The sequence below is a fragment of the Cavia porcellus genome, unplaced genomic scaffold, assembly GCF_034190915.1.
Source record: "Cavia porcellus strain 051 isolate PalLab524CR breed Dunkin Hartley unplaced genomic scaffold, mCavPor4.1 scaffold_3, whole genome shotgun sequence".
NCBI lineage: Eukaryota > Metazoa > Chordata > Mammalia > Rodentia > Caviidae > Cavia > Cavia porcellus.
The window spans coordinates 20,256,227-20,280,849 of NW_026947486.1; the positions used below are offsets into that span (position 1 = coordinate 20,256,227).

The window sequence follows — 24,623 nt, forward strand, 5'->3', positions numbered from 1 at the left end:
CCGTAATCTTCCTGCTTCGGCCTCCCAAGTACGGGGACTACAATGTGTGTGCCACCATGACCAGTTTAGCAGTTCCTCTCCATTCACTTTAGCATCTACTTCTCAAACACCAGTGCGTTCTTATTATGTGTGTGTGTTATTGCTAGGTAAGCACCCTACTACTGACTCATACCCCAATTCCCCAAGTTTGTTTGTTTACTTGTTTTTTTGGCAATACTAGAGATTGAACTCGGGGCCTTTATGCTGACCTGTATCCCTACTCCTTTCTTATTTGACACAGAATCTTACTAAGTTGCCCAGGCTAGACTCAAACTTGCAACCTTTTTGCCTCAGCCTCTCAGAGTACTGGAATTAAAGGAATGATCAGCACCTCCACTCTCCACCGTTGCCCACAAGTATCTTCAACACGCCTTCCCCACCCCCAGAGCACCTCTTTCACTGTATTTCTCAAAGGTTCTGACCCATAACAGAGTTCACCTTGGTCCACTCCCAGCTCAGGCCCCAGTACAGCCAAGGAAATCAGGGACAGTTCCCAGAGGCAGAGGTGACAGACTAGGGGAACCAGAGAGCACTTCTCTCTAGGAAATTAAAGTAGTCTTGAAGATTAAGCAAGCCTTATTTCCACTGACAAGTTTTCAAGAGGGAATTTCCCTTTGTTTCCCCCTAGGACCACTGCTCTGATGGGATCTCCCTGGGGCACCATATCAGGGGCAGGGCACAAAAGTAACAAAGAAGAGCTCTTCCTTTCCCAGCAGTCTAGCTCTCTGAAAACCTGCTAAAAGAAGGCCTAAACTATTGCCCCTTCCCTCCCTGGAAAAAAGACAAAGGCTACAAAGACACAAATTGGGTTGCCTGTTTCAAGACCTCCTGGAGGTGAGAGGAGCTGGACAATAGTGGGGAGTGGACTGTGAAGGAGGCAAGGGGTAGCCCCTTCACAGATGTAAACAAGGATGTGGCTTCTGTAGCCACATACTCCCAGCCACCCCAAAGGTACTTACAGCAAGTCACATGTCTTGAACACAAGCTGGGGGCCCCCTGATGCTGCCTTTCTTAGAAGTCAAGACCACAGAGCCCTCTGTGGCTGCATGGGCTGCTAGAGAAACTATTTCTGTAGGCTGAGCTTGGGGTGCCAGCAGGCAGTGCTGTCTGCAGCTGTAGTAAACAGGAACTGAGATGGAAGTAAAGGAGTTAACCCAGTCAGGCTCAAGTACTGGAGAACATGTATCTCCTATGGAAAGATAAGTGAATACTGGCAGGCAGGGGAGGCAGATGCAGGAAAAATTTTTTAAAGGGAGAGGAAAGGGACCTGTGGCAGAACTCCATGAAGCTCTTCCCCTTTTCCATGCCAGTGACTCCATGACCTGGCAGCAAGACCCTGCCATTTGCTGGCTGTATGACACTGGACAAGGCCTTTAACCTCCATGGGCTGAAATGTCCTTACCCATAAAGTGGGGACAATAACTCTTCTTCCACTAATGGGGTGTTTATTGTGGAGACTACAATTGAGAGCTCCATTTGTCATGAAGTCAATGACTCAATCATACTGCTAGCTACCTACTAACCAGCCAACATACTTGTAGAATCACTATTAAGCATTTCCTCATTTCTGTTGCACTTCCTCTGCCAGAGAAAAGCCCCAAAAGCAGAGCGGATGGAGGCTGTCCCTCCTCTTGCAAGTAGGACTGGCTCTCTTCTTTTGCTGAATCTGAAGGCCTACAAGCCTACCGTCTGTGCCCTTTATTCAAAACTTTAGCCACTAAATTTGTATCACATTAGTAATAGTCTTCCCAAATAGGGTATTTTGTTTTCTTTTTGTTGTTTTGAGACAAGGTCTTGCTATGTTCAAGCTGGCCTTGGACTGACTCACTTTGTAGCCCAGGCTAGCCTAGGATCCTGCAGCCATAGGCTCCAGAGTGCTGAGATTACAGGTGTGTGCAAACACACCCCCTAAGTATAGGCCAGTTATGACTCTTCTACAGTCATCACCACTTTTGGAGGAACGCTCATTATAAACTCGATCTTCATTTTGGAATCATTAATATGGAAGCAAATTGGCAACTCTGAAAAAGTACTTCCCCAACAAGGAAGAGCACAAGGATTTATTGAATGTTGGTAGCAAGAAAAACATCCGGCACAGGGCAACTAGCTTTTCTAACTTTCTTAGCCCCACCTCTGCTTCCTGGGAAGCTCTCCTCCTCCTGGAAGGTTGGCACTTGGGGCTAGGCCAGACTTCCCTGTGAGGGACCAAGGTGGGGAAAAGAGACACAATGGATCTGCAGAGGTAGGGGAATTCAGAGAACTTGTTTTGACAGAAACTGAAACTCCTCCTCTTGCTGAGGCTGCATTTGACCATCTGCACCTGCTGCCCCCCTCCCAGGGTCCAGTTGAAAGGGGTCCCCTCCCCACCTCTGTTCCCATCCTAAACAGGGCTCAGAACTCCTTAGCAAACTACAAAAACTGGTTCCGCCTAATGCTGTTCTTATTGAAACAGGGTCTCACTGTGTAGTTTAGGCTGGCTTTCAACTCAATTCTGCAGCACAAGCTAACCTCAAACTCACAGCAATCCTCCTGCCTCAACTTCCTGAGTTTTGGGATTACAGGTATGCACCACCACTACTGCCAAAGGCTTTTCACACTCCCAACTAATTAGATTGTTAGCCTCTCCCAATCCTATTTGAAAGACACTGACACAGAAATATGGAACAGCTGGCCCAAGATCACACATTTGGGGTGGGTAGAGGGACTGAAGGTGAAATCAGGCTCTCAATGGGTAACTTTGGGCCACAAGTGACATGACCATTCCTCACACAAACCAGCTATCACCTTAGTCATCTTACTTCCTAGGGGTGGCCTGATCCTTTCTACCTCAGTGTTCTCACCAGCACAAGCAGGAATCATCTGGAACCCATGAAAGTCTAGGACTAGGCAGAGATTACAGTATCAGTCAAGGGACTGTACCCTTCCTTACGGCCACAGAAGTCAGCACAAACCTTACCCTCACCCCCACCCACCTACACACAGCACATTTCTTTCCTTCCTGAGCAGTGAAAGGTACCTGAAGAGGAGAAATGCACATGCGTTCCAGCAGGGTGTACCAAAGTTACTCTGATACAAAACACCCAAATAATAAACCCTACAACAGAGAACACTGCATGCAATGAGCAGACTGCCCTTGCCAGCAATTAGGAAAGACTGAAAGCTGGACAAGATGTGAGGCTGTGTAAACTCAGGAATCTCCCCACTTCCTTCCTAGCCTTTGCCACAGTAGGTGGGACATAGTATGACTAATGCTTTAACAGATTTGCACTCAGCCTCTCTTCCGCTACCTAGGGGAAGTCCTTCCTCCCCAGGTTACCTAAAATGTAACTAATATTTACCAGATTTATATGGAGAAACAAGACATAAGACTCTGGATTCTCTCTCTAAAGAGCCTTAAGTACAAGTCCTTCTATTTACTTTAGGAGCCAAGGAATGTCTATTCCCCAGGTTACCACTTGCCTGTCTGACACAAGAGCCACAGCGAGTTCTGCTAAGGACAGAAAAGGAAGCACACTGTCTTCAGGGAACCTAAAAACAAACCGCTCAAATGTAAGTGAATGTAACATCAGGAGGAGAAGCAACCTTGTCTGCTCCCCACTGCCCTCCTGTGCCAGTGGGAACCCTGGCCTCACTTAAAAGAACAGGAAAAAGGTCCCCACTCACCTATCAAGCAGCTAGGGTATGATCTGGTCTGTAGCTCCAACTACCTCATCAGCACTACAGAGCCTGGTCCCTGAGACTGCTCCTCCACTCAAGGAGTCCTTGTGGCACAGGTGAAAAACAGAAGGATGTAGCAGAGAGAGATCAAAGGAAGCTCATGTACAGGAAACAGCCCATGGGAATCTCCTCCTTCTGTGGCCTGGTTCACCCTCGCACACTGATATTCTGACACTGGCTATGTGACCTAGATACACAGAACAGGGTCTGTGCTTTCTCTTGAGTCGTTAGCTTCTCCATTTATAAGTCAATTCAGGTATGGTAGCACATACCTGTAATCCCAGCACTTGAGAAGCCGAGCTAGGAGGACCAACATTGCAAGTTCTAGGCCAGGAGGGGCTACAATAGTAGGTTCAAAGCCAGCCTGAACCTACATAGTGAGACTGTCTCCAAAAGAAAAAAAAAAGGAGGGCCGGAGATTTGGCTCAGTGGTGTAAGCGCCTAACAAGTGCGAGGTGAATTCGATCCTCAGTACCAAACAAAACAAAAAAACTCACAAATAACAACCACAAAAAGGGACTGGATGTGGTAGTGCAAGCTTGTAATCCTCAGTGCTGAGCACTGAAGCAGGAGCGTCGCCATGAGTTCAAGGCCAGCCTCAGCTACATAGCGAGTTCTAGGCCAGCCTAGACTACACAGCAAGACCTTGTCTCCAAGGGAGGTGGGAGGCCTTGGGGACTTGGCTCAGTACAAAGGCCCTGGGTTCAATCCCAATACCACAAACAAAACAAACCTGATCTAAGATCCATCTTTTCCAGTGTTGATGACCACTCATGTTCTAAGACCAAAAGGCCCATAACAGTGGATCTAGCTAATGTTCCTGGGTTCTATCGCCATCACATGCACCGCACCAACTGTTCCCCTGCGGCCTATACAGACACAGTCATGTGGTATCCACTTTGTCCAGAGGCCAACACCAGACCCATGGCCAGGGTCAAAGGTTTCTGCTGAGTCAAAGCCACATGGAGGCAAAGAGCAAGGGAGGGAGAAAGAGAAGCAAACTCATGTTTCCAAGGAGGGTATCTGAGCATCGTAGGAGCAAGGTGAGCCACAGAATACCTCTAAGACTCAGATTCCCACCTCTACCCACCCAAGCCTTCCTCATGCTCACAAATACCCAAGAGGAGGTGGTGGGACAGAACTGGGTCTAAGCAACAGATACTGATTCACACAGGACAGCATGGCCCAAAAAGAAGGGGGTATGGTGGCTTATGCCTATCATCCTAGCTACACTGGAGGCAGAGGCAGGAAGACTTGCATGAGCCCATGAGTTTGAGATCAGCCTGGGCAGCGCAGCAAGACTGAGAGACAGAAAGACAGACAGAGAGACAGACAGACAGACAGACAGACACACACACACACACACACACACACACACACACAGGAAAGGGCAGGGGAGAAAGGGAGGAAGGGGGGCTGGGGATTTAGCTCAGCGGCATAAGCGCCTGCCTTGCAAGCAGGCAGTCTTGAGTTCCATCCCCGGTACCGATAAAAAGGAAAAAGACAAAAAAGAAAAGAAAAAAAAGAGAAAAGGGAGGGAGGGAGAGAGAAAGGAAGAAGAGGAGAGAAGAGAGAAGAGACACACATCCAACTCTGCTACTGATTACTTTGAGTACATCATTTCCTTTTTTGTGTGTATTTATGGAGGAGGGGCAGGCGTGCTAGGGATCAAACCCATAGCCTTGCAGATGCTAGCCAAGTACTCAATCACTGAGCTATACGCTCCAAGCCCTGCTTTTCTGAACCTCAATCTTCTCCTCTGACTCACTGAATAATGATCTAAACTTCACAGGTGAGCATAAACGCACCCAGCTGAGTGCTTAGCACATAGTAGGTGTTGGAGAAACAAAGTGCCCTACTGTGTTTGCAACCCACCCACCCATCTCTCAGTCATGTGTTCCTTCCACTACTCAACGCATGGCAGGATAATTGACACCTGCACCAGAGCCTGAGGTTAACTGCCATCTGTCTCTATATAGGCTAGACATGAAAGATGGAGGCCTGGGGACAAAGTCCCCTTCCCAAGCACGTGTATTATGTACTCTGCACCAGGGAAACCTCTAGATGAGGCCTAGAGACCAGGGGCCATGTACTTCCGAGAGAGGGCATGAAACTTCTGAGGTTTTACAGAGCAAAGCTGAGGGTAGCCGAGTCAGGGGAAACATGCATCCATAGTGCTGATAAGGAAAGGCCTTCAACCTGCTGCGGTCAGCTCTTCCTGTAAGTGGCCCCTTACTGAAAGGCCCCAGATGGGGGGGCAGGGGTATTTGGAGAGGATAGCTAGATAGAGACACATGCACAGATACTGCCTCTCAACAGGGTTACTGTGCACACCAGGTCCTATCTGGTCTCAAGGTCTACCTATGACTACCCACAACTCAGACTCACACTCTACCAACAGCCCTACCAGCAGCCTGAGGTCTTGCTGCCAGAACTAATGCCTCCATATGTTATTTCTCTGCCTTCCTTTCATCCAAGATGCCTCTGAAGAGCCACAACCCAAGGAGAATATCAAACACACAACAGGGGCTGAACAGTTGGGAGTTTTTCTAGCCCAAGGGAATCCTTATTTGAATTGATTCTGCTTGGTGGGTAAAGGACCATTCACCCTACTCCTTAAACAAACATTTGTAGCTTGGTGGCACCTCAGCATCCAGGCTTTACTCCATGCTCTTCTATTGCAGTGGTGGAAAATGCTGCAGGGGGCTGTTTGGATCACTGAAAGCTCTAAAAGGTTTACCATCATTGTTCTGTTGTGTCAGGCAATGAAGAGATTTAGCAAAGTAAATTCACTGTCTTCTCTTTTTGAGATTGGGTCTTACTAAATACTCTAGGTTGGTCTCAAACTGCTATGTAGCCCAGAGGCTAGCCTTGATTTTCAATCACCCTGCCTTAGCCTCCCAAGTGCTGGAATTACAGGTATGTACCACCATGCCTGGCTTAACAGTGGAGTCTTTTAGACTCACTATATAGCTAAGGAATCAGTTTAGGAAAAAACAGCTGCTTTCCCAAGGTTACACCAAGAATCAGAGACACTGGAAGGAGTCTAGTCCACCAGTCAACAATGGCAGAGGGAGAGACAAAGAGAAAAGCAGACCCAGGGGAAACTGAAAAAGGACCCCTTGAGAACATCATTATCTCACAGAGGGGGAAATGGAGGCCAAGAGCCACACAGCAATTATGAGTCAGAGTCAGAACTAGAAGCTACTTCTGACTCCCATGGGGTTCAAAGCTCCTATTGGGGTACTATACCTTGGGAGATGGTAGAATCAACATGAGTAACAACAGGTCACACTCCCAGTTTCCCTTTCACACCAACATGGGACCTAAAGACAACTTGTTGGGTCACAGATTCAGAACCAGAAGGGCCTTAAAGATCCAGCTCAGGCTGGCCAGCAGATAGTATAAAGAAATTATTAATTCTGTTAGTGCAATAATAGCATTTTGATTGTTTTAAAAAGATATGAATCTGTCAGAGAAATGCACAGGAAATCTATGAATGAAATGATGCCATGTCAGAGTTTTGCTTTAAAAATTGTCTTGTTTCAGAGGAGAGGGGGTGGGGCAGTGAGAAAAACACTAGTTGTGGGTTAACTATTTTGAAGATGGATGACGGATATTTAAGGGGTCAGTATTTTCTCTTTTCTGTAAGAAAAAATTGTGTGAAACACTAAGAATTTGTAAAGATCTAGTTTTATACACTCACACGGGGGGGAGGGGGGAGGTGCGGGTGTGAATATAGAGACTCTCCCTAGACACACCAGATAAGGTTTGAGTACAAATCCAGGTGACCAATATGCCAGAATGACACAGTGTGCTGTGGTTGACACCATGAACCTCAGACTAATCTAATCTAATCCAGACTCCAAATCTCAACTGTATCATATATGATTTGTGTGTGACCCCTGGCCAAGTCATTCTCTAGCTGTGAGCTTCCCATCTGACAAATGGAAGCAATAATAATCCCTAAATCCACCTAGTTCAGGGGAGAATTAATAGGGTTTCCTGTAATAGCAGAAGAGCATCTGTCCCTAGGCACATTACTCTCTTCATCACTACCACTGCTGTCCTTATGACTCATACCACCACACTGTCTCATGACCCAGAATTAGAGACTGCATACTAATTTAAGGATGGAGCCTGAAAACCCTAAAACATCAGCTAACGGCCTCAACCACAACTTAGGGGTTACTCCTGACAGCTAGAACATAGCTCAAGGGCAACCCTAAGCCTTTGAGAGCTGAGGCAGAGACTCACCTACAGCCCGGAATAGACAGGCGCCGTCCTCCTTCATCTGCTTGATGATGAAGCCTTTCTTGTCCCGTAGGGCCTTTTCAAACCAATGCTCCTGCTGGAGGGAAGAGGTGGGGTCAGCAACAGAGGCAGCCTGTATCCCCTCCCCAGTGTCCAGCCTTCAAGCTTCTGGTGGGCCCAAAAACTAGCAGAGAGGACACTGGGCAGGTAAAATTCTTTGCCCATCTTTAACACTCCATGCACATAGAGTAGGAGACTTCTTTCAGGGAAAAGTCTTGATCCCAGATGGGCCCCCCAGAAGGGCCCCATCTGCCTTCTGACTCCTGCTGACCTTGCAGCTCCTAGCCCAGCAAGTCAAGGACCCAGACCTGGGGCAAGTACCTAGGGAGAGAATCTGGCTATACTTCAAGGGAGAAAATCTGGCTATACTTCAAGGAGTTTCACCCATGGGAAACGATGAAGAAGGAGTGACTGATAATAGTCTAGATTCTGAGCCCAACAGTCAGCTGGGCAATTCTAAAATGCAATATACAAGTCAAAATGTGTGCAAAGCATAATCTTATTTGTGACCGAAAACATTTAACATATATACACACACACTTATATTTACAAGTATGTACATACACAAACACATACGCATGCAAAACTGAGAAGGCTAAACCGCAAAATACTATCTCTATGTGTTGGTGTCACAGGTGACATTCCTTTACAACCCTTCTCTTTTTTTTGTCTTTTTAAGACAGGGTGTCTCTATGCAGTTCAGGCTGGCCTAGAGCTCACTTTGTAGCCTAGGTTGGTCTCCGAACTTCCAACGATCCTCCTGCCTCAGCCTCCCAAGTGCTGGGAATTACAGGTGTGAGCCACCACACCCAGCTTAAACATTAATCTCTTCCAGGTTTTTGTTTTTTTTTTTTTTTTTTTTTTGGTACTGGGGATTGAACTCACGACCTTGTGCTTGCCAGGCAGGTACTTACACCACTGAGCTAAATCCCCAGCCCTCTACAACCCTTCTTTACAAAGCTATGCAGCCCCTCAAATCCCTAAAGCCCAAAGAACGTTTGATCATCAAAAATCTTCAAGGAAAATACAACAAAAAGTACAGAGTCTCTGTGCATGTGCGGTACTGGGTACCCAGTAAAGGGTCTTTGCATTGAGCCACATCACTAGCCCTTTTTATCTTGTTTTGTAAAATTTGCAAAAGTCTCACTAAATTGCTAAGTTGCTCTGCCTAAGCTCAAATGTTTGATGCTCTTACCCGAGCCTCTCAGAGTACTAGTATTACAGGTATGTGCCACCATGCCTGGCTCAGTGTTTATCTGGCTCATTTTGTATCATAACATGACCAGAATTAACATGTACTCATATATTCCATTTAGGGATGAATACTCAAAATTTTCAACACAGAAATATTCAGGTGTTTGACCAGGAGGTGCTGCCCCAGACCCTGCTGGAGTGTTATGTAATACAAAGTATACATACCAGGTAACTTTTCTAAATTCTCAATGTTTTCTAAATTCCAAAGCATATCTGATCCTAAGTACTCAAATTAAATGAACCTGGGCAAATCTATACTTTGGGATTTTTAAAAAATTAATGATCATGTACCACTTAAAATACATTTTCCATTTCAAAGCAAAACAGAGCAGAAGCAGATCTTTCCCAGGCCCCTTGCGCCCTCTGCTGGCCACCAGAATCAGCCTGCCTTTTTCAGCAACAGAGCTACAAATAACAGTGTAAGAATCCAACCCTGTTCCTTATGGACACCATCCTGTCCAGGGAACTTACAGGAAGGATCCAGTCTAATGCTGACCATACAGAGGGTCTCAATTTTCTTCAAGGCCATTTGTCCCCAGCTTAGGCAAGGAGTGGAACCCATCTCCAGGGAAACTAAAGGAGAAAAATCTTTGCAAGTATAGTAAACATTCAGCTTGGAAGTAGCCCAGCCTGGCATGGTAATCCCAGCACTCATGAGGCTGAGGCAGGAGGATTTTTCAAAGTTTAAAGCCAGCCTGAATTACACAATGAAATTCTGTCTCAAAGCAAAACAAAAGTTTGGAGGTCAAGAATTCTGGGTTCCAACATGAGCTGTCACTGCCGTGCCGCATGATTTTAGGTAATCTGCTAAACTCACCAAGCCTCAGTTTCCTATCAAATGAGATGGTACGTGGTCTACTTGACAGAGTTGTCAAGAAACTTAAGAGTAGTTTTAGGACCCAAAGCACCTTTGTTAATTACATACCATATATTGGTGAGGTAGTCACCAACCACAGAAAAGTAGAGACTAGCATAGAAAGAGGTGAGGTATGACTGACCAATCCTCAAAAAGCCCTGAGTGGCTGGACATGAGGAGATGAAAGACAAGACAATTCGTAGCTAGTTCTACCACCAAACCCAGGAAGGTGTGGCTCAATTTCCAGAGATGACCAAGATACCTGGAAGCAGTTAATGGGCTTCCCTGGGTAGCACCAAGACTCCTGCTTGGGTACAACATCCTGGCAGTCCAGGTACCCCTCCCATCTTGGAGGCTGTGGACTGGCACACTCCAGCCAGTTACCACCAAGCCTATCCCTACCCTATAGGGTCAGCTTCCTGCCTGAAGCATGGGGCCTATCTCAGCCAGGGGTGACCTACAGATAAGCTCTAACTGTATTCATAACCCTAGACCTGACAGAAGGAACAGTTGTAAAAAAAAGAAAGAAAGACAGCAACTTCTGTCCTCACACCTGGGAAAGACCAACAGGCAAACATGCAGAGGTAGTAAAGGTAGCAACTTAACAAGGCTGAGGGCGTCACATGTTCAAGGGCAGCCTGAGCAACCTGGATGCCTCAAAATAAAAATAAAAAGGACTGAGGATATAGCCCAGCACCAGAGTGCTTGTCTAGCACGGCTCAAAGACCTAAATTCAATCACCAGTACCACAAAAAATAAAACATATATAGAGAAAAGGGGCTCCCACTTACCCATCTAACAAAGGTATGAGTCAGAACCTGAGCTGGGCAATGAGGACAGAGAAATGAATCAAACTTGGTCTCTACCCCTGATAAACTCAGGAATTGCTAAAGGAGGAGCACAGAAACAAAATAACCATACACACTGTGTACAGGGCAGCCAAAGAGGCCAACAAGGGGTGTTGTGAAACACAGGAATAGACCTGACCCTGCCATTAAGACAAGCACCTGAGCAAAAGACTAATATACTAAGACCTCCAGTAATGTTTGTTAACTGGATGAGAGAAATGAAGTCACTTCTGTGCCAGGCACGGGTGATGCTCCTCTATAATCCCACCACTTGGGGGAGACTGAGGGAGAAGGATTGCCCAAATTTGAGGCCAGCTTGAGCTACATAACAAATTCAAGAGCAGTCTGAACTACATACCAAGATCCTGTCTCAAGCAAAAACAAAGCGAAACAAAAAAGAAATGAAGTTGTTCCTGCCAGAAAGCATACCAGTGATGCCTAGAGTCCAACAATGTGTTCACCGGAGCCAACAGCCTGAATAGAACCAGACATGAAAGCAAGGAAAGGGCAGGAAGAAAGATGAACTTTCATTAACTAAATGTCTACTGCACACCAGATGCCAGAGATAAAAGGTGACCAACCTCATGTACTTGTCTTTACCACAGCCCAAGTGGCAAGAAACAGTATCCTTACCTTACTTTATTAAGGTACACAGGAGCTGAGATTTAGGCACAAACAAAATGTAATGTAGAGTTAAGAGAGGAAGCCCCATGAACCCCCTCTGCTATGGGAAGTCCCATAGCAGAAACAGGCCTGGCAGCTAGGCTGGGGAAAATTCAGTTTTTGCCCCTAAAACTGAAGGATGCCTGAGTACCCCTTGCAAAAGGAAAATATGTCCTACAGCTGCCACACTGGCATCTAGGCCTAGATCTAGAGGCTGAACCACCAACTACCCATGGGTTTAGGCGCTAACAGCCTGAAGATTTGGGGCTCTGGCGCCTCTCTCCCTTTGGGAAGAAAATGTTGTTAGTAAGTGCTGGTGGGAATAGGGCAAGAGGGTTTCCAGCAGTAGATAAATTTAAATTGCATCATTGCTCTGATCTGAGGAGGTTAACCCAAGCTCTGAACTTTGCAAGTTTACTACTGACCCTGTGGGAGAGTTCTTCCCTATGTCTAAGCCTTCACAGAGCTTTGGGAAAAGCTCTCTAATATCTGGGAATCACAGGAGCCAGATAAGACTGCAATGTAATGTTCTATGGATCCAAGTAAAGTTGCTGTGGAACTCAACTGACTAAGGTTGTCAACCAGGTCCACCAAATATTAGCCACTTGATGAAACGCTGTAAGCCAGTTTCCCAATCTGTAATGGGGATAACAAGCCTCTCAGTAACAGGGTTACTGGCCAGACTCAAATACAGTATTACAGAACTTTGCCTATTAAGAGACTCAGTAAGTTCTCTTCCCCTCCCTTATCAGTAGTAGACTAATGACCATGCAAAGATATCAGACTTTATCTCTGGAACCTGTAAGTAGTACCTTAGAATGAGAAGGTACTGCATGTTTGCAGACATGACTAAATTAAACATCTTGGATGGAAAAGTTACTTTGGAGTATCAGGTAAGACTGTGAACCAATCGTAAGTGACCCTGTAAGACAGAGACAGAGACTGGATAGAAGAAGAAACCATATACACAGAAGACAAGATGATGCAAAGATAGCCAGAAATTGGACTTATGTGGCCACAGATCATGGAATGGTGGCAGTCACCAAAAGCAATGTATTCTCTTTAGAACCTCTGCAGGTAATGTGGTCTTCCCAGCGCCTTAATTTTGATTAACTGAAATTCATTTTAGACTTCTGGCCACCAGAACCATGACTGAATACAATCTGTTGTTCTAAAGCACCCAGTTCATGGTAACTTGCTGCAATAGCCACCAGAAATGAATATAACCCCCTTGCAGCACTTGTTGGTGTCTGAGCTCTGGGACCTCATGACTGAGACAATGTGGCAGAGCTTCCATTCTGTATAATCCACCTTCCTAGCATTCCCCCAGGGCATGGGGGGGGCAGAATCAAGGCAGCAGGAGTCTGGAATCCCTTCACCCAGCCTGGGAAGCTGCTGACCCAGCCTGCGGGTGAATAAGCTGCCACTTAACAGCAAAGGGAGTAGGGTAAGATGGCAATAGCAGTAGACAAATGTCTTTCTAGAGCCCATAGCCAAGAAGTATTTAGTATTCTGGGCTTCACAGTTCTGTCCCAGCAACACTGCTGCCAAAACTACCCCCTCCTCGAAAACACCCAGGGAACGCTGGCTTGGCTCCATGGGCAAAACACAGACAACTTATCCAATGAGAAACACAGGCACACTGCTCCCTAAGAATGAAAAGAAGCCTTCTGGGCAGAAGAAAGGGAGAAGAGCTTGATCTATTACTGAGCCACCAGGGGAATTAAAAACCCAAGATTCTACTATTCAACAACAAAATAAAATGAAGTATTGATATTTACTATACCACAAACAGCTGTAAACACATTAGTCTAACCAAAAGAAGCTAAGTCAAAGGATTGCATATTATATGATGCCACTTATATCTATAATAGAAGACCTTATTGAGATAAAAAGTAGAGTAGTAGGATGGAAGGGGCTGAAAGGGAATGAGGCAATTAGGACATGATAGCTAAAAGATACAGTTTTTTGGGGATAAGGAAAATATTCTAAAATTGACTACAGTGATAAATGCACAATTCTACTGCTATACTAAAAGTTATTGATTTGTGTGCTTCAAATCTGTGAATAGAAAGCCAGGCACAGTCGGTGTGGTAGGACATGTCTGTAATCCCAGTACTCAGGAGGTTGAAGCAGGAGGATCGCTGTGAGTTTGAGGCCAGTCCAGGCTGCACAGTGTATCCAGGCCAGCCTAAATTATACAGCTGAGACTCTGCCTCCAAAAACATAACAAAACAAAAGTAAACAGAAATCTGGGCATGGTGGTGCATGCCTATAATCCCAGAACTCAGGAGGCTGAGGCAGGAGCATCACCAAGAGTTCCAGTCCATCATGTAGTGAGATCAAGGCCACCTTGATCTCTTGATAGTGAGACCCTATCTCAAAAAAATTAATTTTTAAAAACCCAAAAATGGTGCCAGAGATTTAGCTCAAGGGTGTAAGCATCTGCCTGGCAAGCACAACTTCGTGAGTTCAATTCCCAGTACAAAAAAAAAACACACCCCCAAATATGAATATCCTTGAAAAGGTAAACAGATTTCCAAAAGCCAATATGCCCACTTAGAACTTTCATGCAGGGGAAGGAGTAAGGAGCAGTGAATTAGACTTTAGTTTGATTTAGATCAGTGAGTCCAGACCTCCTTCCTCATCACTACCCATTTTATGGATGGATAAAAAAAAGACCCAGAAAAAGAAATTGCTAGATGGTCACACAAATGCTTAGTGTAGGCCAAGTGTGGTGGTGTACACCTGAAATTCCCACACTTGAGAGGCTGAGGCAGGAGGTTAGTTCAAGGCCAGTCTGGGATACACAGCAAGACACTGTCTCAAAAAAATCAACTACAAAAAGCTTAGTACAGAAATAGAGCACAAATCTATGTTGCTTAAGGCAAAGATGACCGCCCAACCTCCCTACAAACTAGCTATCCAATTCCAGATGGTAAAAAAGAGCTCGAGGAACTAGCAGATGCCTACACACACCAAATGATGGGTTCTTGGGAGGGGAGGGGAAGGATCCTAGAAAAACTATGATGGTTTGGGGACACACTTTCTATTCTGGGCAAGAGGAAAAACCAGCCAAGACCCAAGGTGGGCAAAGTCAGATACCACTCAATAATCCTAGACAGGGATATGTTTCTGGTCTTTTTCCTTTTTATCGGTACTGGGAATCGAACTCACGACTGCCTGCTTGCAAGGCAGGCGCTTATGCCGCTGAGCTAAATCCCCAGCCCCCAGGGATATGTTTCTGAAAAAACAAGAAAGGCTGCTGAAAGGGAAGTATTTTACCTACAGCCATAAAACAGCTCAGCAGGAAACACTGGCTCTTCAACTCAAGCCTGGGCAGTTCTGAAATCAAAATTCTTCTGCATTCAACTCTCCACACTATCCAACAGGCTCTCCATAGGAAATCCTACTGAGCTTATTCACCACAGCACAGTTAGCCATGAAAATTGTCATTCATCAAACCTGCATGGGTCATTTGTCCTGCCTACTAAGCAAGCCTGGATGGCTGGGAGGGAAGAGACAGAGAAGAAACTCAGTTTCTCCTCAAAAGACACCATTCAGTATTACCTCCAAGGGCCAGAGGGCTTTAGACTGAGTTTCCTAAAATCCCAAAGTTAAACAGGACCTAACCAGCCCATTTCCTCAGTATGGTGGATACTGACACACACAAAGACAAGCAGAACCTATTCTGATTCACACAGCAAAGCCTGACTGGCCCAGAGATGGAACCCACTCTGTGGACGATACCAATCCCAGGCTTTTTCACCACTTCAGCATGCACACATACACCCTTCTCAAAGAGCTCCTTTGCCAAACTCAGGATTTCTGCAACTCATCTTTCTCAGACAGTAGGCTCAGCAAGGTGGCCAAGGACAGCCTCCCCAGCACCCAGACCGGAGTGGCAGAAAGAGTCCTAAAGACAGCAGGGGTACATTTGCAGAACTGGGACCAGATTTACCATACAGCCTGCCTTTCAACATCTCCCTTTCCCCAAGGGATCCAACTGGCTTCAAGGCTACAAACACCCTTGGTGGCCATGCAGGTAGTGCATGCCTATAAATTCAGTACTCAGGAGCCTGAGGCAGGAGGATCTCTGCAAGTTTGGGCCAGCCTTAACTATGTAGTAAGACACTGTGCCAAAAAAAAATTTAAAAAAACCTTAGTGACACTTTCAGACCAAGATTTGGGTGGCAGGAATTATCTCTCCTCCTCTCATCCCTAAAAGGTCCCAAGTTGGGCCAGGTGAGGCAGGGGGAGGAGGACCATCTTTCTCCTTTTCTTCCCAAGAACTGGGGAGTCTCTCCCCTGTAATTGGAAGGTTTCATGAGCCCACAGAGCTTTCCAAGTTCTTATGGTGACAAGTGTAAAAGGGTGGGGCTTTAGGGTGTAAGAGAACCCAGGTGCTTCAGTCCAGCCACACTGAAGATGAGCTCATGTCCTCTCTCAGGTGAGAAAGTATTATCTGTTGTAGTATAAGAGCCTCATGCCCAAGGAGAAGGGTGTGCTAAGGCCTCAATTCCCAACAGAAAACATCTCTTGCCACTAAGGGAAATGGCTCCAAAGCCTGGGAAAAGGCCCACACTCTTTTCCTCAGAATCAAAACCTACCCATGTCACCTAGAGTGAGAATTTGCCCAAATCTCCAAAGCAAGAAATTCATGTTCCTAAAAGATCCCTATAACTGAGTTATACGTATGCTGTCTAAAGTGAGATGATAGTACTTTCAAAGCAGATTCAGGTCTCAGCTCTTAAAGCAGGGATCAGACCCTGACACACCTAAGATAAAACTCAAATGCTTGTAAAGTAAAATTCAAAGACCCGGTTCCTGAGGGACCCTACATTCATGTGGAAAGGAAAAAATGTTATGGCTCAGTTTTGGTGGTGAGTCATCCTTTCCCCAAGGGGCACCTGGAGTTCCTTGAGGAAGTTCAGACCTCATCCTAGAGATGCAATCACTGAGGTATATATGGGTCTTCTGTCCCTAAGGGAAAACTCAAATGTTTCTAGCTGAGTGGGTCTCAACACTTAAAATGTAGAGCTGGCACCCACAACGAGGCCTCAGACCTCAGACCTCACCCACAGAACCGTACAGTCCATGTTCCAAGAAGTGGTGTTCCCAACGCAGGGTTGTATGTTGCTGACAAGAAGTCTTTGAAGGGGAAGAGGAGGCCCATGGGCTCCCATTACACAGAAAAAGATGAAAAGTTAATCCCCAAGGTACACTTTAGTTATTGTAATTGAGGTACAAAGGTCTCACATTATTGTAGGGGATGGAGTCCCAAGATTTTGGTGGGAATTGGAAGGGCCAAGAGTCCATCACTCAGAAGGTTAAGATCTTCAAGAAAGGTTCAGATCTTTGCCTCCAAAGAGGGAAGTCTGAGGCTATAGACAGGAAACATAGATCCTTCCCATGCAAAAAGAAAATGAGTATCTCTCCAAGGAATCTCTAGTTCGTGAGTACTGATTTTGGCATTTGTCCCCAAGGGAGAAGATAATGCTCCCTCTCCAAAAGATAGCTTCCATCCCTGGAGAGAAGCGCAGGAGACTCCTCTCTCTAAAGCATGTGTAAGAAACCCTCAATTCTAAGAGGGAATGTCAGGCCCCTGAAGGCAGGCAGGCGGAAGAACTCTTGAGATCTAAGGCTCCATAGCTGAGTCCTGTCATTCTGCAAAGGAAAGGAGGCTCACTCTGTGCAGAATGTCTTCGACTCCTGGAAGGGTTTGGGTCCTTTGGGAGATGTTCAGTCACTTAGGTCACCACCTTGAGTTCTCTGGAGAGGAAATCTTAGGAGTCTTATACCAGAAAAGAATAGCTCTCAAGCAACTGAAGACAGACCTAAGTTCCAAGACTCTCAAGACCTCCCTCTCTCAGGAAGGACTCCATCCTGCCTGTACCACCAGGGGAATGTCAAATTTCTTTGTGTAAAGTTTCTGAGCTTGGAAAGACAACTAAGGACCCTAAAAGAGAGCTCAGACCCTTCTTTAAACCTCCTACTTTATCTAGAACCTCTAAGCCCAAGTATCCGTTGAAAAAAATCACATGGTGTCTAATGCCTTTCCCACCAGAGAACATCAGCCCCCATAACAAGGGCTAAGTCCCTTGGAGCAACTGCAAACACCATTTATGTGGTCCCTCCTCAACCTTGGGGGGGGTCCCATTATTTGCCATACCTGCCAAATTCTCACTTGGCTCTCCTTACCTGCTCGACAGTCGCAGGGTCCATGGCCTCGATACGTGCTGCAGCTGCTTCATATTCATCTTCACTGTTGTAGCCTGCACCGACCTCCTCACGCTCCGGGCTGCCTCCGCCAACTGCACCAACTCCGGGAGCCTGGCGCCGCCGCTTACTATGCCCCGGACCAGAGCAGCAGCCGCCCACACCCACAGCACCGCCCACGCCCACCACCACGCCCGCCGCGCCCACCCCCGCCGCTGCTCCACCCAGTGCGTCACCAGGACCGCCGCCAGGACCACCAGGGCCCCCGCAAGGAGGTGGAGAGGCCTGTTGTGACCGAGGGCCTGCCACTGCGCCAGGCGGCACAGCCAGCGCCCAGCGATGAAGAGCGCCCGGCGGCCCCGGTAGCGGGCCCTGGGGTGGTGGTGAAGCCCGAGGACGGGCCCCTACGACGCCCGAGTCACGATCGCGATCTCCGCCACCCACGCCCGTGCCGCCGCCGCCCACGCCCACACCCCCGCCGCGCCGCGGCGCTGGGGGCAGCGGCCCGGGCGGCGGTGGCTCGTTGGCGGGATCTGCATCGGGAGGCGGCGGCTTCTTCTTGGGGAGAATAGTCATGGCGGCACTGCCGAGTACCCCCCAGCAAACCCGTCGCTAGGCACGCTGGGAGAGAACCCGGATGGAGGTGGGGGGGTCGGTAGTGCGCGAAGCACGACGGGAACAGCTAGACCCGGATAAAGAGATCACAGCACTGGTTCCAGAACTCTCGGCGGTACGCAGGTCACACCCGGAGGAGGAGGAGCCAGATGTGAAGTCCAATACGAGGGCACTGAAGCTGGTTTGTCGTATTCTCAGCAAGTCCAACAAGTTTATTGGTATCTTATTCTGGCCTCCTGCTTCAAAGGAAACAGAACCAAAACAAGCACCTCTTCGCCCCGCCCACTCGCAGGTTCTTGAACTACCGGGTGGAGCCCTGGGGTGCTGCGCAAGCGCGCCAGGGCACAGCCCCGCCCCTGGCTCGGAAGTACGTGGGCAAGATCGCCGCTGCCACCACAACAATTGCGAACAACAACCAATCGAAGAAATTGCGTGGGTCTCCGATGACGCCCACAGCCCAATCAGAGGCGAGCGGTCGCTCTTACGTGCCCTCCGTCTCAAATACCACAGTTGGCACTCTAGTTCCCAGGCTTTCTTCTCTGCTCCGTTCTGTTCTTCGTTCTTCTGCCTGAGGTTCAGACTCACGAGCGTGGATACTAGGAAAAGACAGCGTGGCCTGTTGTACGCACAATTAGGACGCTTATCCTCTGGGCTCCCAACTTGAACGCAGTCAACCGGACTAACTGGAAAATAGCAACACTCCCAAAGCATTGCATTCACCTGTAGCGTCAGTTCCGGTCCCACCCACCAGCAAAAAACCCTCCTGCTGGAGAGAAGAGCGCAGCTTCACCTGGCAACTAGCTGGGCTCTGCGATGATTGGCTAAAAGATGCCTTCACTCAAATCAGACAGCCAACCATGGGAAAGGCACTCACCATGGGGAAATTGGGAGTTTGGGAAACAGATACGCCTTCTCCCGCCCCTCTGCCCTCTCGCCCTCGAGCTGACCTCCTGCTTCTCTGGGTACAGCGAAAGCCCAGCATTTAAATTTTTTCTAAAACGGAGTTTTCTTAGTTCGAGCAATCGTTTATTCTGTCATGCAATGGGATTAGCAAGATCCCTGCTGTTGAACCAGTGTCTTGCAATGATATTAGCAAGATCCCTGCTGTTGAACTGGAACATTACTAATTCTGGCTTTGTCTTTGCCGTCTGAGTGATCTTTGGCAAGTCGTCGAACACCTGTTCCATCCTCACTTTGTGCTACTCTGTATAATGGCAATAACTCAAATTTGAGGATCAGGGATTAATAGCTGAAAATGGCTTGGTGCTGTGCATGACATAGGAAGTGCTCAATAAAGTAGTCTGCATAGTGGTGCAGTGGGAGGATTTCCGGGCAAAGAAGGACCCTTATGACTTTGTGTGAATAATTATGGCTCTTTTTAGATTGCCCATGTGTTATGGGGGCTCACATCTGCCCATACTACCTCAGGGAATTGTTATTGGGTTCCAGTGATCTAAACAAAGAAAGCACTGTGAGAGGGGAGAAGGGAGAGGAGAGGGCTTTCTGCCATTCTTAGGTGCCAAACTATACACCAAAAGACCGAAAAAGGCCATCAGAATGTATTTGCTGCCTGATCATCTACTTTCAGATGCTGAGCCTGAGTGAAGTTCTTCCCTGAAAGGCACTAGTAATAAAGGGGTCCTAGTGGTGTTTTCCCTACTGAATATCCGGTCAGAGCTACTCATCAAACAATTGAACTCATGTTAATGTTTGTGGCTAACCTTCACCCTGTTGTTACTACCATATGTACCTGATGCTGTGCAGCTTTGTGGCTCCTTATTTATTTTTCAACAGAGTTTCACTGTGTAGTTCAACTGGCCTCAAATTGTCTATGTAGCCTACCCTGGCTTCAAACTTGTGGTGATCAGTGGTGAAGTGTTAAGCAGCAGAGAAAACAGCCTCTCTGAGAGTCACCATTCAGATGCTGGAATACAGCGTTGTGAGGGAAACTGAAGGAAGTGGGTCGGCTGTACCCAGGAAGAATCTGAAGTACAAATTGAAGCCCACAGAGAGAGTAAAAACAAAAATTTCAATGAAGAAGGTGGTAGCTGGCAAGGCCTTCTATGGCAGATGGGACTCACTGCATTAGAGGAGCTGTTCAAACGTGGGGATGCATGGTCTGGGTGAACCTGATGGCTAGCAATACCGACCCCAGAGGCCATTGCAGAGAGATGCTGCAGTGGAGGGGAGTGGGGGACATGGAGGACTGTTCTGGCTGGAGGTGAATGCAGAGGACTTAGTCCTCCCACAAGGAGAGAGAAATTAACTGGGAGCAAATATGGAGATGGGCTGAATAAGCCCAGAAACCAGAACTGCTGCTGCCACCTTCCTCTAGCAGCTTGTAGCTGGGAGCAGACCCATAAAAATCATTTGGACTTCAGTGAGCCGACTAAATCTAGTCTCAGGGCAGGCCTGTTGGGATTATCCACTACTCCGCCTTAAAGCAACTGCTGGCTTGCTGAGACAGATAAGCACAATTCTGGACTCTTGTCTACTAGTGAAACCAGAGAGAATCCTGGAAGTGGAGTGTGTGATTTTCTTTTTCGTTTTCGTTTTCATTTTGTATTGTTTTTGTTTCTTAATTTGTTTTCTTTTCTTTCTCCTTCATTGTTTATATGTGAGTGTTAAAGTGGTTCCTAACCTCTTTGTAGGTGTGGTTTTGTGCTGTTCTTCATCTCTTCCATCTGTCTTTTCCTTTAGTCTTCTACACCAGTTTCCCCAAGTTGGAATGATCTTCCTTTGTCCTCCAACCTTACTTTTAATCTCTTTCTGCTTTTCCACTTCTCAATTTTCTTCTTAATCCATTTAAAAATTTTTTTGTCTTTTTTTTTATCGGTACCGGGGATCAAACTCACAACTGCCTGCTTGCAAGGCAGGCACTTATGCCGCTGAGCTAAATCCCCAGCCCCAATCCATTTTAAATTTTAACACCTAGGGCAAACTTGACACATTACAGACTTGTATGTTGTAGATAATTATCTGGTTTGTTTTATATTTTGTTATATAATCACAAATTTAGTTCATATGGGTAAAAGTTGCAAATTAAGGGTTAGCTCAGTTTGTTGTTTTCTAGGCTGTGTTTGATGCTATTGGTACTACTATAGCCAAAATTGATATAATTGTTCTAAACAATGGTTGGTCCTGATAATCCATGACTGAGGTTGACTAAAGGTCATAGAAAATATAGTGGCATAATGACAAAGAACCAGGGACTAGGCAAAACAAACAAGAACTTCTCATCTCCAATAAACAGAAGAGTTAAGATCTTCCAACAAACTCAAAACCCAAAAACCAGTTACAACTGAAAGAGGTCTCAGAGCACTAATCATCACCTAAGGGTCCTACATACTACCAATGAAGAAACTCACCACAGGCAACTTACAAGCATTGGCCTAGAAATTAAACAGGAAACAAAATAAATGAGAAGACACTTAAGCAAAATGCAAAGTCAGACATCCAGTTCACTGAAGGTAAATCCAGGGAGCAATGAGATGGGATAACTGAAAGTGGCTGCCCCCAGGTCTCTCTGAGGTGGAAACAACAAAGCAATTGAATGAGGCCCTAAAAAATGAAATCAGAAATAATCTCTCAGATAACTACAGAGTACCAAAATAGACAGCATGGTTAGCCACATAAGAGCAGACACAGACAAAAAAAATAGATGACATTAAGAAAACTGTGGAAGGGGCTGGGGATTTAGCTCAGTGGCATAAGCGCCTGCCTTGCAAGCAGGCAATCATGAGTTCGATCCCTGGTACTGATAAAAAGGAAAAAGACAAAAAAAATTCCAATAGCATATCTCACAAATTTAGAGAAAACAATCCAAAATTCATCCGGAACCAGAAAAGACCTAGAAAAGTGAAGGAAATCCTGGGCAACAAAGACAAGACAAGGGGCATCACAATCCCTGACTTCAAATTATATTATAAAATGACAGTAATTTTAAAAAAGTGTGATACTGGAAAAAAACAAAAAACAGACCTAAAGATCAATGGAACAGATTAGCAGATGCAGAAACAACTCCAGATACACTAAGCTACCTTGTCTTTGACAAAGGTGCCAAACACATTCACTGGAAGAATGATAGCCTTTTTAATAATTGGTGCTGGAAAGCCAGGCGTGGTGGCTCACTCCTGTAATCCCAGCATTCAGGAGGCTGAGGCAGGAGGATTGTTGTGAGTTCGAGACCAGTCTGAGCTACAAAGTGAGCTCAAGTCCAGCCTGAACTACATAGTGAGACCTTATCTCAAATAAATAAATAAATAAATAAATAAATAAATAGTGCTAGAAAAATTGGCTCTACACATACCAAAGATTAAAACTGGACCCATATCTTTCATCATATGCTAAGCTAAAATCAGAATGGATCAAAAATATTAATATTAAAACAGAAACATTAAATCTGCTGGATGATAGAGGTGTAGGCAAACATTTTATGAAGCAAACTCCATACAGGAACTATCACAAAGAATCAACAACTGGTATCTCACTCTATTGAAAAGCTTTTACATAGCAAGAGAAACCACCAACAGGCTAAAGAGACAACCCACAATGTGGACAAAAATGTTTGCCAGATGTTCCCCAGACAGAGGATTATTATTTTTTTAATTTTTATTTTAAAGGGAGTAAAATAGAACATAAGAAAGCAATGTAAGAGATATAAATTTCAAAGCTAGACAACCTGAGATCTTCACTGGCTATCATATTGTCTCATTTTCTTCCAAATAGTTGGCCATGTCTTCATATACAGAGAATTCATACAAAACAACATAGTATAAAACTGATCCAAACTGAATGAGAAAGGTGTTTTAGGTCTTCAAAACCAGACAATAGGGAAGTCACTAATTGCTGTCATAGAGTCTCCCATTCTCTTCAAAATAGCTGTCCATAATTCAATGTATACTGAAGCTCAACAAAATAAAACAGGAAGGGTGGGAGGGGTTGCTTGGTTTCCCTGCACTCCAGGTCCCAGCTTGGCACAGGTCCCAGCAAACGCCAGTGGCTCCCATCCTGGGCTGCCGTAGCCTGCCATGTTCACAGCTGCTCATCAGGTGGGGAGAGGTTGCTTGGTTTCCCAGTGCTCCAGATCCCAGTATGGCACAGGTCCCAGTAAATGCCAGTGGCTCCTGTCTTGGGCCACCAGAGCCTGCCACACTCACAGATGTTCACCAGGGGGCAGGGGTTGCTTGGTTTCCTGGTGCTCCAGGTCCCAACATGGCATGGGTCCCAGTAAACACCAGTGGATCCCATCCTGGGCTGCCATATGCTGCCACGCTCACAGCCGCTCACCAGGGGGTAGGGGTTGCTTGGTTTCCCCATGCTCCAGGTCCCAGCATGGGACCTCTCCCCAATCCATAAATGGGCATCTGAGATGAATATATACCTCTCAGATAAAGAAATGTGAACAGTAAATATATGTGAAAAAATGTTCAACATCACTGGTCATTCAAGAGATGCAAATTAAAACAACACTGAGATTCACCTCACCCCAGAAACAATGGCCACTATCAAGAAATGAAGCAATACAGCAGCATAAGCACCTGCCTTGCAAGCAGGCAGTCGTGAGTTCGATCTCCGGTACCGATAAAAAGGAAAAAGACAAAAAAAAAAAAAAAAAAAAAAGGAAATCAAGCAATAATAAATGCTGGAGGGGGTGTGAAGAAAAAAGAATTCTTCTCCAATGGTGGTGGCAATGCACGCTAGTGCAACCACTGTGGAAATCAGTGTGGAGATTCTTCAAAAAACTAGGATTGGAAGTCCCATTTGACTCAGCTATTCTCCTTTTGGGTATCTTCTCAAAAGAATTAAAAACATCGTATCACAGCAGCATATGAGCACTCATGTTTATAGCAACACAGTTTGTAATATTCAGATCTTGAAAACAACCTAAATGCTTGTTCATTGAGGAATGGATAAAAAAGATGTATTTTAATACAATGGAGTAATATTCAGCCATCAAAAAGGATAAACTGGAGACTTTTATAGGTAAATAGATGTGATTAGAGAACATATTCATTAGTGAAATAAATAAGACACACACCTGTAAAGATTGTATTGTTTCATTAGTGTGAGAATGTGAAAGAAAAAAACGTATATGC

General features: G+C 46.0%; 1 protein-coding gene across 6 annotated transcripts in view; it reads right to left on the minus strand.

Moving 5' to 3' along the window:
• Positions 1-19,249, minus strand: part of Otud5 (OTU deubiquitinase 5) — a 30,588-nt gene extending 11,339 nt beyond the window's left edge. For 2 of the 6 annotated variants that reach the window (XR_010046538.1, XM_063245812.1), the window contains exons 1-2: positions 17,893-19,247; positions 8,014-8,107 (exon numbers count right to left, since the gene is read on the minus strand). Coding sequence is in view for 5 of the 6 variants with exons in the window: in XM_063245812.1 (XP_063101882.1) it covers positions 8,014-8,107; positions 17,893-18,486 (688 nt within the window). In the remaining variant the exon portion in view is untranslated. Of the gene's footprint in view, positions 1-8,013; positions 8,108-17,892 lie in introns of all 6 variants that reach the window. The other 4 variants (XM_063245814.1, XM_063245813.1, XM_013144339.3 and 1 more) reach the window with 4 other exon arrangements.
• Between the last annotated feature and the right edge of the window lie 5,374 nt (positions 19,250-24,623).